At 40.1% G+C, this 14,518-nt stretch overlaps 3 protein-coding genes across 6 annotated transcripts in view; 2 read left to right on the forward strand and 1 right to left on the reverse strand.

Moving 5' to 3' along the window:
* LOC107045319 (protein strawberry notch) overlaps positions 1-6,242 on the forward strand; it is a 46,935-nt gene extending 40,693 nt beyond the window's left edge. For all 3 annotated transcript variants that reach the window (XM_015267546.2, XM_015267544.2, XM_015267545.2), the window contains exons 8-9: positions 389-2,693; positions 3,012-6,242. In XM_015267546.2, the coding sequence (XP_015123032.1) occupies positions 389-2,693; positions 3,012-3,118 (2,412 nt within the window). In that variant the 3' untranslated portion in view covers positions 3,119-6,242. The remainder of the gene's footprint in view (positions 1-388; positions 2,694-3,011) is intronic.
* Positions 5,154-7,632, reverse strand: LOC107045322 (Golgi SNAP receptor complex member 1). Its single transcript, XM_015267558.2, has 5 exons — positions 7,425-7,632; positions 7,070-7,245; positions 6,702-6,883; positions 6,196-6,264; positions 5,154-6,105 (listed from the first exon to the last, which is right to left on the reverse strand). The coding sequence occupies exons 1-5, from the start codon at positions 7,456-7,458 to the stop codon at positions 5,868-5,870; spliced, it is 699 nt and encodes a 232-aa protein (XP_015123044.1). The 5' UTR covers positions 7,459-7,632; the 3' UTR covers positions 5,154-5,867.
* Positions 7,633-8,209: 577 nt separating this feature from the next.
* LOC107045323 (parafibromin) lies at positions 8,210-14,008 on the forward strand. 2 transcript variants are annotated; one of them, XM_015267559.1, is made up of 3 exons: positions 8,210-8,347; positions 11,120-12,535; positions 13,631-14,008. In XM_015267559.1, exons 1-3 carry the CDS (start codon positions 8,217-8,219, stop codon positions 13,665-13,667), a joined length of 1,584 nt encoding a protein of 527 aa, XP_015123045.1. In that variant the 5' UTR covers positions 8,210-8,216; the 3' UTR covers positions 13,668-14,008. The 2 variants fall into 2 exon arrangements, with proteins under 2 accessions (XP_015123045.1, XP_015123046.1); XM_015267560.1 differs by having other exon boundaries at positions 8,263-8,347; positions 11,131-12,535.
* The last annotated feature ends 510 nt before the right edge of the window (positions 14,009-14,518 follow it).

Raw genomic sequence — 14,518 nt, forward strand, 5'->3', positions numbered from 1 at the left:
TTTGTTAGCCCATTACATTTTATTCTGGGACATTTCGTGAAAGTAAATTTTATTATACAAAATAATAAAACCCTGAGAACAGGAATAATTGCGAGCCAATGTTTACGATTATTCCTTTTGAATAAAAACTGAAAATAATTTTTGTTCAAAAAGAAAAAGTTGACATTTTTGTTTTGAATTATTATTCACATCATCATTTGTACCAAATTGACTGTAATTTTGTTCAATATCATTGTTTTTTATTTTCTGTCTGTTTGTTTTCTACTTTATTTTGTGTTTCATTTATTCATCAGAATAGCTACTCGTTCATATTCTCTTGAATTTTATAGACAGTATCATTACACAGTTATAAAAATCATTCATTAATTCAACGAATACCCAACTACAGGTGAAGCATGCAGTTGCAGTTGCTCGTGAAGCAGTGAAATGTGGCAAATGCGTTGTGATCGGGCTGCAGTCAACCGGAGAAGCTCGAACCCTGGAGCAGCTAGAAAGAGACGACGGTGAGCTGAGTGATTTCGTGTCGACAGCCAAGGGAGTGCTCCAGACCCTAGTGGAGAAGCACTTTCCAGCGCCCGATCGCAACAGAATCCACAGACTCCTGGGTCTCGAGCCCCCGAAAACAGCAGTGAATAACAACGCCCTGGCGACTGGCTCCAGCACATCCCTCTGCGACGACAACTCAGTCGTTCTCCCTGGTGGTAGCAAACGAAAGCCCGTTCGTCAGGCCGCCCAGAGGGCCTCGAAGAAGGTTCGTGCCTGGTCCTCAGAGGAAGAGATCACCGATGAAGACAAGACAGAGGGCAATGGCAACGGTGGCCACAGCTCGGGCTCAGAGTTCAAACTCTCAGGGAGTGAGAGCGACGAGGAGAACAGATCCGACGAGGAGAGCAACGTCAGCTCTGACTTTAATCCCTTCTACAGTGACAGTGACTCCGACGCTGACCCCTGGGACAGGAGGAAGAAGAAGCCCGGTAGGAAGGCCAAGAAACCAGCGAAGAAGAGGCTCAGCACTCAGGACAAAATTCAGTCGATGCTTGCAGAGAAGACAGCAGCAGCCGCTGCAGCCCAGAAGCACAGTAAAAAGAATGGCGATTCTGGTGGTCTGGGTCTCAACATAAACAGCATTCCCCCAGGTATGCATTATCCTGGAATGAAGCCGAGCAACAGTGCACCTCCCAGAGATGCAATTGAGCGTGCCTGCTGCATGAAGGAGGAGTTGCTGGCGCAGATCGAGGCTCTCGGGGAGAAATTGCCCCCCAACACCCTGGACCAGCTGATCGATGAGCTCGGGGGTCCTGAGAACGTCGCAGAGATGACAGGGAGAAAGGGACGAGTCGTTCAGACTGAGGACGGTTCGATTCAGTACGAGTCACGCTCGGAAGTTGATGTTCCCCTTGAGACACTCAATTTAACCGAGAAACAGCGGTTTATGGACGGTGAGAAGACCGTTGCCATTATATCCGAGGCTGCCAGCAGTGGTATATCACTCCAGAGTGACAGACGTGCTCGCAATCAGATGCGCAGAGTTCACATCACCCTGGAATTGCCCTGGAGTGCTGACAGGGCTATTCAGCAGTTTGGAAGGACTCATCGTTCGAATCAAGTCAATGCACCTGAGTACATATTTTTGATATCTGATCTGGCTGGGGAGAGGCGTTTTGCGTCTACTGTTGCCAAGAGACTGGAGAGTCTTGGGGCTCTCACGCATGGGGACAGGAGGGCCACGGAGACCAGAGACTTGTCGCAGTTTAATATTGATAATAAGTATGGGAGGGCCGCTTTGGAGGCCACCATGAAGACCATCATGGGGTATGAGCCACCGCTGGTACCACCACCTCAGGACTATCGTGGGGACTTCTTCAAGGATGTGGCTGATGCTCTGGTGGGGGTGGGACTCATTTGCAACAGCGAGAACATGCCTGGGGTTCTTTCACTGGATAAGGATTACAATAATATGTCCAAGTTCTTGAATAGAATACTGGGGATGCCTGTCGATCTGCAGAATCGTCTGTTTAAGTACTTCACTGATACGCTGGCTGCCATTGTCACGCAGGCCAAGAAGACTGGGAGGTTTGACATGGGGATATTGGATCTGGGGACCTCTGGGGAGAATGTCAAGAGGGTAAAGACGTTTAGGTTCATGAGGAAGCATTCCACTGGTACTGCTCCCACTGAGCTTCATGTTGTTCATGTGGAGAGGGGAATGGCTTGGTCCGAGGCCACTGACAAGTGGGCTGAACTCGTTGGATCCAAGGAGGGATTCTATCTCAGTCATCAAGTGAGGAATGGAAAGCAGACGGCCATTCTTGCGGTTGCTGTGGAGAATGGGAAGAAGAAGGGCGAGGGGAAGAAGGATCAGTTGTACATGGTTTACAGGCCCAATACTGGGCTGCAGTTGAGGCAGGAGAGCCTCGGGGAACTTGAGAAAAAGTACAAGAAGGTGTCCTCTGATGAGGCCGAGCCACACTGGAGCCAGCAGTTTGAGGCCTCTGTTGATACGTGCTCGCATGCTTATTGGAGGGGAAATTGTAAGAATGTTACGCTCGGGATGGACTGCGAGGTGGGACTGCGACGACGATCTTATAATGTTCTTGCTGGGTCGGTACTCAGTGTTTGGAGTAGGGTGGAGTCTATACTTGCTGCACGTTCTGGTCATAATTCTAAAATGCAAGTTATACGGTTGAGGACTGGTGAGTTTGCGCGGATTATTTATTCTTCTGGGATTTATTTTCTGTTGATTGGGGAATGAGAGGGGGTAATTACAGTTCATTATCAATTCGAGGGATGGTTGGGGACATCCAAGTAGGTTTTAAAGTTTTGTGGAGATTGCACTGTAGATTCAAACATTTTCAATCATCAAATTTGATATTCAGTCATTAGGTTTATAAATCAAATTGCAGGAGAAAAATTGTAAAAATAAGTCTGGGTTATTCGCGTTTTTTAAATGATTTTATGGAATTGTTTTTGAAAATGTATAAAAAATCCCACGTTTAATCATTAAATTTCAGATGATGGCTTGAAAGTCGTTGGTACATTAATTCCAAAAGCCTGCATGGAGGCACTACGTCAGGCCCTATCATCAGACGCTGAGAAAACTGAAGAGCAGAGTTTTTAACCAACAATTGTCTCAACAGCAAAGCCAACTTCAATTACTAAATTAAGTTATTAAATCGAATTACTTTGTCCACATGATAGAGAAACATAGGGTGAAAAAAAATGTGGAATTTGTATGAATGAATACTTTTTTTGAGTTATATCCGCATTGTCCTACTTACGTGAATTTCAACATGGAGACTGCCTACGTGAACAATCGAGTGGAAATTCATTGAGAAGCATCGTTAATTAATGATACAGCTTCACTCGGAACGAATGAGAGAAAAGGGAAATGGGGGGAAAGAATACCGATAAAAATTCATGGATAAAAAGTAAAGAGTAATAATCGCGCGTTGCTTCCCGTGATAGACTAAGTAGTTAGAGGCCCTTATGAACATTATTTTTACTTTTCTTCGAGAAGACGCTCACACCAGCGCGCGCGACTGGTATCGATAAGTTCATTTTATACATAATTATATAAATGAAGAACTCTTTCTCAAAGAGGAGAAAAACAAAAATGCAGCAATTTTATGATTTTTCTTTCTTCATTAACCGATTTATGTGCGGCAATAGCAGTGATATTTTGACGTACTCAATTGACGAAAAAAATGGAAATTACGTAGTCGCATTATCGGAGGACATTGTTTTTTTTTATTGTAAACTATTTTATATTAACGAATATTTCACTTATTTCGATGAAATACCGATAGTTAACAGTCTTAAGTATTATCATCAACTGTTGCTTGGTGAAAAGAACAATTATCACTACGATTTAAACTCCACAATGATTCGTCTTATTTTCGGTGGTGTAGTTGAATCCGATGGGCACTTAATGGTATATTTGTTGTAACAAATTGTCATTCTATATGAACTGTGTAGCAATTTTCCTATTAGCAATATGAGTGAACGACTTTCGGGTTTACGCTCAATTCGACCCTACATTTGTATTCAAGAAGGAAAATATTAAAGAGAAGGAAATGAATCTGGTGTAAATGCATTGTGTGTGGTAGAGGGCTTTAGTTCAATTCAGTTATTCTTATGATGGAGTGAGGACCGGTTGCATCATTCTCTGGTGGTTCATCCAACTAATATCACAAATCATTAAAATGAAATACTTTTCAATAAGTTGTCTAATTGTAACGAAAAAACACGGAAGTATTTATAATTTAGTGAACCTCAAGACAACTTCAAACAAATTTGACAATGTTAACATTTTGGTGTTCATAAGAGATGATTTTTTAATATTATGACGTTTATCATATGACATTTACGATAAAAGTACTCAAAATTTAATTTTAAATTCATTCGATTGCTGTCTCCAATTCATGGAATTAAGTCTTGGAAATTGAAACACGTGGAAATAGTAGATTTTGATGCAACATGTCTAAAAAATAGTCTGTGGCTCCTGTGAAATGTTCACGAAACTGCAACATGTAACGTCTGTATACGATACCTAAGGCATAAAAATTTAAGACTACCGATTAACCGGAAATTAAGCATGATTTCACGAGAATACGCACTGCAAGACGTAGAACATATCCCATAAATGTAGAATATGTTTTTTTCGAATGAGAAATTATTCATGAAATGAATGAAAAGCTGATGCTTGACATTTTCGCTTTTTTGAGGTTTCAAATCTTCAATAATTGAGGATTCAATGTAACTTATTCTGTGCCCAATTGCCAAAGCTTCTTACCTTTAGCATTGTCTATGTTATTGACAATAATGCTCCTGTTAATAAAGTGACAGAATTTCGGATACGTGATAGATAATTTTTTGCCCACACCTCACGACTCTTGTCCGGATAAATCACATGGATTGTGGAATCAGAGCAGAATATCTCCAATTTTGAAGATATGAAACACGTGTCAGGAGGATGAAAGTGTTGAGTGATGATACACAGTTGAGAGAAATTTTAATTTATTACCTACTAGACGTAAGAAATAACTCTTTAAATGTGTATTCATTACACAGATGTAACTAAATACAAATTCAACTCCCTAGAACCTCAGTTGTCGCCCTGTACTAGATGCAATCCTGTAAAAACTGTCCGCACGTTCATCATCAATGATTTTTATTCAGTATTTTATCCACAACTAAACAGCCAACGACATTATTGAAATTGCCCTTAAATCTAATTTTTTCAGATTCATTTTTCAATCTTCAATAACTGGAGATTGCCCGGGTGAATTCCACGATTTTTTTTCCAATTCCGAAGAATTTTTTACGTTTGAAAATGAGATTCGACTCGTTGAAATTGTATTTCAATTCAGGTTTGGGTTTTGTATTTGGGGAAGATATGGAAAAACCTGAGCTATCAATGAACATTGGAATCAATTCGGTGTATATACAAGGATATAAAATTTTCAGTGGAATCCTAAAATATATTTACAGTCCTCCTCTCTCGTAAAGAATTTAATTTTCATTGTGGTATCACTTGAATAACAGGGGTGGGGCAGAATGGCGTCTTCAGACATTTTTTAAATATTCATGACTCAGAAGTAAAGAGAAAGAAGTGGACTCTTCAAGAAAAGCAAAAATCATTCCATTTCATCGACAATTGAATGTTTTAAAACGGAAAAAAAAAATTCTGAAGTCTCCATTTTGCCCCCTTGTTGCATCTTCAATTTCACATGCACCCTCTGGACTCCATAAATTGGTCAATAATCATTAATTTAATAATAAATTCCCTCGCTGTTATCACCGCATGGAGTAAATGAAAGCTCGAATATAAAAAATATTTTATCGACTGAAATGCAAAGATGTTCGACTCAGTGAAAGGCATAGAGGAGCATCAGGAAAGTGCAGAATCCAATGACAAGACCGAGGAGCAACGAGTCCCGTCGTTTGCGCAAATTAATTCGTTGTATGAGACTATTAACTGCTGGAAATCGATTTGAAATATCGTTGAATCTTGTTTGAATGCGTTTGAAGGCGTGACGCTGGGACATGAGATTGTCTCGTGTCTCCATGGCGATGTTGATTTGATCGGTTATCAAACGATCCGAACTGGAATTCAAATAGAACGATTGAGTGAGCTATTTATTAGTGAGTAGATGAGGTAGTAAATTTCTTTTTTTAGGTATTATGGAGTCGTACTTATGTATGTGTTGATTCTCCTTCAAATACATGTCTCTTCTGTTCAATCCTCCGACATTTTTGTAATTACTGAAATGTTTAATACCTTGATTAACAGGTGGATGTTTTTGGGAAGAGATCAATTGTTTTTAGGGGACACCAGAGTAATTGAATAGTTTTTGATTAAATTCAGCCGAAGATTGATTTATAAATAGGACAGTTATCTTTATAACGAGTAATTTTGGGGGGAGCTGTCAAGAGAAATTTTGACAGAACATTTTTGTCAAGTCAATGTTCATCATAAAATTGATTAATTAATTCATTAATTGAATGATTAATTTCAACAGGATAAATTTTCATCGAAAACTGTCTCATTCATAATTCATCAGATGATTCGCAATTACAATAAGATGAAAATTGACTTCCTCACTGTATTAATTATTAATGCAGGGAAATCAGAAGATGTCACCATAACGAATTAATAATCAATTATTCAATTTTATATACAGATTGAAAAAAAGACGTACTCAATGTCCTGTCGAACACTCCCCAGCAGTTCCTCGCGATCTTTGCGACTCATAAAATTATTCTGCAATTTATTAAACTCCAATTTATAATCCTTCAGTATTTCCTTATGTCTCTGCATCGTGTGGAGCATCGCAGCTCCATTCGCCTGGATACCACTCATTCTGTCGTTGATCATCGCCAGCTGTGAATTACTCATCAATTAATTTTTGCTTTATTTCAAATGAAATTAATTTACTTTAAAACCCAATAAATTTTTATCTTAATTTTTTTTTCCCTGAACACGACTTGGACACTGGGCACTTTCTTTGAACATTTGTTAAGGTTTTAGGATTAAAAAACAATGCTAAAATGCTCGTTTTGCCCCTACCTTAGTCAAGAGTGATCCAATTTCTGAGGTCATATTATCGAACACATGATCCTCGTCCAGTAACGGTACAGTGTCTGCACTGGCATGACTGGAATTTGTGTTAATCCCAAGCTTACTGTACGCCACCAATTTAGCATCGATTTCGTTCTCGAGGTGTCTCGCCTGTTTACGAAGATCTGGAATAAACAAAAACAAGTGGGCAATTGCTCTTGTCTTTTGGCACATCATTTCCTTCTGTCGTACATCAGTTATCTACACCCACAATCCGCACAATGGCTGGACATACCCCAAAAAATCCAAAACCCAAATTGGAACGACGACAAAGTCTCCACTCGAAAGAAAAAAACTAGGTTACCTTCCCAGTCGACAGCCTCCGTGGGTTTCGACATTTCCTCATAAATCAACTCCACAATTTCCGCAATGCAAATAAAACCTATCAGTCCACTAATACCATTCACAATTCATCAGCTGATCATAAGGGACAGCAATTATTTTCAACTGCGAAGCAACAATGAGTGACGATTGACTCTCGTCTCACTTGACGTACCACAATTTACAAACAATTTAGCAGCGCGAGGGAGCCAGTGGTGATGTTCCCCGTGACAGCTGAAAAACTCAATTTTTCGAATTACGTCTAAACTCAGACCACACGCGGACTATCCTAATTGCCTCGACTGCATCAATTATTTTTTGCAGCACTAGGTTTATTATTCTACTCCATTAGTTGGAGCTGCAAGAGGAATATTGGAGTGGTTTTTTTTCAGGAATTCTGGTCAAGTCCGGGGGGAAAAAATTGGGAGAAAAAGGATATCGACCCTGGGGGGAGGACAGGAGTGACGAATGCAAAAAGCGCGCGTTCATCGGGCGAGGAATTATTAGCATTGATAATTGGAATTGGTCTGGGGATTTTTTTAATTCAGCGAAAAACCACTCGCGCTTTATTTATCGACGGGATAAAAAAAGGACCCGGTCGCTCTCTCTCGCTCTCATTGATCCGAAGGGCACCGAACAGGGGTGCATTCCAGATGGCCGAATCGCGGGGAATGTAACAAGGACAACTATCCACACATTTACGAGCCATCTCTCTCGCGTCACTCCACCCCTTTCCCTTGGTTCACTCCAGTTTGTGGTTGATATTTGTGCAAATATGGCGGACCCGTTGAGTTTACTGCGGCAATACAATGTTAATAAGAAGGAGATTATCGAGAGGGAGAATCAGATCATCTTCGGGGAATTTTCCTGGCCCAAAAATGTGAAAACTAACTATTTGACTTATGGGTGAGTTTTGTTTTTCACGCGGTTTTTCGAGTGGGCTTTGTGGGTCGCGTTGCAGTATGGTGATGGGTTCGAGAGAGGTAAACAGAGTTTTTTTGGAAATAAAATGTCAGGTTTGACAGGCGGACAGAGCGGGAGATGATTTCAGTTGAGTTCGAATGTTTTTGTCAGCATTATTTTTTCACGGAAATTTATTGATTGGTGAATATATTGTTTCATAGAGGTGGCACAATTTTTAGGGAGAGCTTTCTGATGACAGCTGTACGAGAAACTTCTTGAGGGATTTCATCGTCTTCGATTCCAAGATATTATAAATTTAAAATTCCCCTCAGACTTGAATTTTCGTTAAATATCTCGGAATGAAATGGAGATTGATTAATTTTTGTGCATTTGCCTCGTGGCTGACTTCAGTGGAATTGATGAGTTGAAAACGCGATAAGTGGAAAATTAAATTCCGCTCAGACTTGAACTTTCATCAAAGGCGTGTTAATGAAATGGAAATTGAGAAATCTTTGGGAATTTCATCTCCTTTGTGACGTTCTTTCTCTCCAAGTGGAATTTTGCAATCCCTAGATATTCTTGAAGAATTCATGAATTGAAAACGTGACAAGTGGAAAATCAAATTCCGCTCAGACTTAAATTTGCATTAATCGACATTGAATAGTAATAGAAAAATTATCACGACGATGTCCTTCCTTAGGAAACTCAGAAAACTTATCGCCGTTTTGTCAAAGGTACAAAAGTCTAAAATCAGGGGACTTTGTCCCTAAATTGGAATTTCTAGAACAGGGCGCGCGCGTATTGTTTTCCGGGAGTGCGAGAATCATTCATTAATTTTCATCTCAATAATAATGCGAGAAAAATGAATGGTTTCAACAAAGTTTTTCACAATGAGAATTTAATTGTTGAATAATTTATTCGGAATCGTCACAATCCTCTTCTTCATTTCTCTTTTGCTTTTTGTTTTTTTTTATTTCTAGGGATGTATTATGTACTATATACGTATATACTATCCTATACATATTTTTTTTACAGTACAGAACTGCCATGGATTATTTTTATTGTCAAAAAAATTACAGTATTCCATTTCATTTTCCATACACCTTTCGGTTTTTACGGTTTCTTATTCTTTCATCTTGTTTTTTCCGCATATTTGTTTTTCCCAAATGCTCTTTCCAGTTTTTCCAAACAATGTTTCTTTCCTGAGGTGTTCCCACGCGGTCACCCATCCATCTAGTGACCACGCTCAGCGCTGTTTAGCTTCCCAAAGCTGAGCCTGCCCGTCACCGCAGGGCGCTAGGAGCGTAANAAAAAAAAAAAAAAAAAAAAAAAAAAAAAAAAAAAAAAAAAAAAAAAAAAAAAAAAAAAAAAAAAAAAAAAAAAAAAAAAAAAAAAAAAAAAAAAAAAAAAAAAAAAAAAAAAAAAAAAAAAAAAAAAAAAAAAAAAAAAAAAAAAAAAAAAAAAAAAAAAAAAAAAAAAAAAAAAAAAAAAAAAAAAAAAAAAAAAAAAAAAAAAAAAAAAAAAAAAAAAAAAAAAAAAAAAAAAAAAAAAAAAAAAAAAAAAAAAAAAAAAAAAAAAAAAAAAAAAAAAAAAAAAAAAAAGTATAAAACATGTAGTGGGGGAGGGTGGGGTAAAACGGACACTGGACTTTTTCAAAATTATTCATAAGTCAGAAGCAAATTTATCAATTGAGCTCAGTTTAAACTCGTCATAAAGGGAAAGAATTGTTCTTTGTATTGAAAAAAAAAAATTATCAAAATTTATCAACATTTCAACCCCTCATTAAAATTTAAAAAAAGTCAAAAAAGTTCCGTTTAACCCCAACCTCCCCTATATATATTTTTTTTTACAGAACTATATAGATTTTTTATTACAGTAAGAAATGAATTTGTCTTTTTTTACAATTACCGTAAACAAAGCATTACAGTACATAAAAAAATATGCATAGACATCATATTACATGACTTGATAAGCGTAACAGAGGCTTCAAAAATCGTTGCACTGGATTTTTTTGAATTATATAATAATGTATCATTTCACCTGCCGCGGTTAGAGCCGTATTTTTCGCCTCTGCACAAATGCATCAATAGTATTTTTCCGGGCTGCTGCAATGGGGTTTTTTACTCGTGTGGCGTTGGCGCCCTCGCCTTCGGCTCGGACTGCCCAACCACACGAGTAGAAAAACCCCATCGCAGTAGCCCGGGAATAGATTTTTTTCTAGTGATTTTCAAGTTTTCGAGTTTGGAAAGTATGCAATACCAATTCTCAGACGAGAAATCGGGAGAAGCAGTACAGAAAAGTCATTCTTCAACTGCGTATTTTGCGCGCGCGTGGTGGGAAAAATTCGTCATTCCCAAAAATCCCCAAAAAACCTCTTTCTCCCCCGTTCGCCCCCACCAATAGGGGAGGGTAGGGTAAAACGGACCAGGCGGGCAAAACAGACTACTGACAGAAAATTGATAATTTTTTCATTTTTTGATAGTTTTTGCTTCCGACTGGAAGCAAAAAAAATAATTCAAAATCATTTGTGGTTTGAGGTGACTAGCAAATCTGATAAAATTGCGGTTCAACGACCCTTCTTGTCTATAAAACTCCTGTGACGGTTATGATGCTGAAACTCCCTTCTAATTCCACACATTCAGTATTCTGATTTGAAGGAAAGAAAAAAAAAACAAAAATACCAATTTTCTGTCAGTCGTCCGTTTTGCCCTGCGGTTCGCCTTGGCCTCCCGTTCCGTTTTGCCCTCCCGTAATAATGGCTGTCCTCCCCGGCAGCTCCGGAAAAGAGGGCACCCCCAAGGAGTACTACACCCTGGAGTGCCTCCTCTTCCTCCTGAAGCATGTCCAGCTCACGCACCCGGTGTACGTCCGGCAAGCGGCGGCGGAGAACATCCCGGTGGTGCGTCGCCCGGACCGAAAGGACCTCCTGGCGTACCTCAACGGCGAGACCGCGACCTCCGCGGCGATCGACAAGTCCGCACCCCTGGAGATACCGACGCAGGTGAAGCGGAGCGCGGAGGACGGCCTCGACAGCGGCCTCCTGAAGAAGCCTCGCTTCGAGGAGACCCACGTGCAGAAGGTGAAGGAGCAGCTGGCGGCTCGGCTGGACGCCCCGAAGGAGGCCTCGGTCACCGTCGACAACATAAAGTCCCTCTCCGAGGCGATGTCAGTGGAGAAAATCGCGGCGATAAAAGCCAAACGACTGGCGAAAAAGCGAACGACAATAAAGGAGAACGACGACATCGGAATGGGCTCGGACCTGCGGGTCATCCTGGACATGGACGTGGACGACACCAAGGACATCGTCTCCAGGGAGCGCCAGTGGAGGACTCGCGCGACGATCCTCCAGAGCACCGGCAAGATCTTCGCGAAGAACATCTTCGCAATTCTCCAGAGTATAAAGGCGCGGGAGGAGGGACGGCAGAAGGGGCCGCCGGCACCGACGCCGATGACGACGCCGAGGGCAACCCCCATGCGGCCGCTGCCGCAGCCGGCGGTCTACAACCGCTACGATCAGGAGAGATTCATCCGGCAGAAGGAGGAGACCGAGGGCTTCAAGATCGACACCATGGGCACCTACCACGGAATGACCCTGAAATCGGTGACCGAGGGGACGAATCCAGCTGTACGGAAAATCCCACCCTCCAGCGCCTCCGCCATTCCCACGTCAGGACTTTTGCCCACGTCAGCGGCCAAACTCACGCCGGGGCAGGCCGCGCAGAACAAACGACCGAGCAGAACTCCCATCATCATAATTCCGAGCGCCAACACATCGCTGATCACCATGTACAACTCCAAGGACATCCTCCAGGACCTCAAGTTTGTGTCGAGCGACGAGAAGAGGTCCGCCGGGTGCAAGAGGGAGAACGAGATTCTCCTGCAGAGGAGGAAGGAGGGGGGACTCACTGTGCCTTATCGGGTCGTTGATAATCCGCAGAAGCTGGGCAACAGCGACTGGGAGAGGGTGGTCGCGGTTTTCGTCATGGGGCCTGCCTGGCAGTTCAAAGGCTGGCCCTACGATGGCAATCCCGTGGAGATATTCTCGAAAATCTGCGCCTTTCACATCAAGTATGACGAGATGAAACTCGACGCCAATGTCGCGAGGTGGGCCGTCACCGTTATTGAGCTCAGCCGGACCAAGAGGCATCTCGATAGGGCGGCTTTGATGATGTTCTGGGAGCATTTGGATAAGTAAGTGAGGGCGGGAAAATTCGGTGAAAAGCCTGGCGATTTCTTGGAAAATTGTGGTGGATTCGTGCTGAACTTTTTAGTTATTTTTGGATAATTCCATTGAAATGTTCAATAGAGGTTATTCAAAACGCCAACAGAATTCAGTAGCGAAGTGGTAAAACGGTATAAGTCAATTTTGACTATTGATCGGTTTTCAATGAATATCTCGGAATCTAAGGGAGATGCGAAATTGTTGTTAGAACGTTTTTTGTAGAGGCGATTGAGTGCTACAACAAATGTAATCACGAAAATTTCGCTATCTCCGTTAGATTCGGAAGTATTCCTCAAAAACTCAACTGGGAGATGAGTCGACTTAAACTGCTTTACCACTTCGCTATTGAATTCGATTTCTATATTTAACTTAGTCCATTGAGATATTTTCTATAGAATTTCCTCGGCTCAAATTATCCAAGTTTCTTTTGGATGATTTTATTATTTAAACTTTGATCAGAAGATTCTTCAGAAGAAGATTCAAATCCAGATGAAAACCGTTTTGGTCTGAACTTGAATCTCGATATTGAATCGTTAGGAAACATTTTTTTAATCTGAAAAAAATTAGAAAGTTTGCTTTTAATATTGCTCAAATAATTTGAAAATTGCAATGAATTGTAAGAAATTTATTCACATTCAGATTTCATGCCTAAAAAAATAATAATTTTGTCCAAAATGTAATTTTAATGACGCAACGTCGTTTTTCGTGTTATTGGATTTAAAATACTCCTCGCACTATAATTTTCGCCTGATTTAAATTAATATATAATTAATATACCAATAAAATGGTTCATTCAATTACGGATTGGGGATTCCCTCCATTATTATTCTTTTCGTGATTTCTTCAAATCACGATCTTTATTTACGTGATATTTATTCATGTGAGGCTCCCAGATGTGGAATGGAAATCCCTCCGCTTAAATTCTCGACTTCCTCAATGAGAAGAGGAAACAGCGGAAAAAACCGAGAGGAAATTCTCCAGAAAAAATCTCAACAGACTGTTTTTCCATAAAACCGTAACTTATTAAATTCCCAACTTTCTAATTCTCATTTCTCTATTCACAGGCACATGATTAAAAACAAACCTCTCCTGCGATTCTAATTCTTCAACCCGAGGAGCTCTCCACTGCGTGTCATGATACTAGGATAGTCTTTTCTCCGTCGTTGAGGTTTACAGATATCAGAAATTCATATAAGTATTATATGTTGCATTTGTGATTCAGGAGTGATTAGCAGGGTATCACAGACAGAAGTAGCTTCCTGTTAGCCTGGAAGACATGGGATTCCACGAATTCCCAGTGACTCCACGTTTTACTCATCTCTCATTTTAACTTGTCGACTTGCATTTCGTCTTCGCATACATCACTTTTAGGTATTAACGTAACAATTGTAAATAGTGAATTCACAGATTTGTACATATGAGAACTGATTTATAAAGAAGAAATATAGTGGCAATAACGAATTTGATCGATTGAGTGGTGATTTTATTTGCGTGATTTATCCTCTATTTTTATTTCATATTCATTTGATTACTGAAGGCCTGGAATATCTGAAAGTATCGGAATGCAAAGCGGTCAGCGATCTGGGTGTGTACCCAACTAATCACCCGTTATTCACTAATCGTGGACATTAGGGTTTTTTCCGCAGTGACTCGACAGAAACGGAAAATAAATGGAAAAGATATGAAAAAATTAAAAGAATAACTTATGAAAACTGCATATAAAAAAAATTAAACAGATTTTGATTTTTTTCATTATTTGAACTATCAATTTTTTTTCTGGGGAATAAATAATTTTAAATCATAAATAATTTTAAATCCTGGGTATCAAGTTCCGACGGTTGTTCCTCCGTCCCTTTCTTGCGTCTCATTACAAAATAAAAAAAAGGAAATTCAAGCGCGAGAATTCCTACAGAATTTCAAAATTTAAGTTTTCCTACAATATTTTTTCATTC

Source organism: Diachasma alloeum, unplaced genomic scaffold (assembly GCF_001412515.2).
Source record: "Diachasma alloeum isolate Michigan unplaced genomic scaffold, Dall2.0 Dall_scaffold_00914, whole genome shotgun sequence".
In the NCBI taxonomy this organism is placed as follows: domain Eukaryota; kingdom Metazoa; phylum Arthropoda; class Insecta; order Hymenoptera; family Braconidae; genus Diachasma; species Diachasma alloeum.

Coding starts and splice junctions, on each gene's coding strand:
- LOC107045322 (XM_015267558.2), bottom strand. CDS start 7,458: ATGTCGAAACCCACGGAGGCTGTCGACTGGGAAG. Junction 7,246..7,424: donor GGAGGCTGTCGACTGGGAAG/GTAACCTAGTTT, acceptor TGTTTATTCCAG/ATCTTCGTAAACAGGCGAGA. Junction 6,106..6,195: donor GAGAATCAACACATACATAA/GTACGACTCCAT, acceptor TTTGAATTCCAG/TTCGGATCGTTTGATAACCG.
- LOC107045323 (XM_015267559.1), top strand. CDS start 8,217: ATGGCGGACCCGTTGAGTTTACTGCGGCAATACAATGTTAATAAGAAG. Junction 8,348..11,119: donor ACTAACTATTTGACTTATGG/GTGAGTTTTGTT, acceptor CCTCCCCGGCAG/CTCCGGAAAAGAGGGCACCC. Junction 12,536..13,630: donor TTCTGGGAGCATTTGGATAA/GTAAGTGAGGGC, acceptor CTCTATTCACAG/GCACATGATTAAAAACAAAC.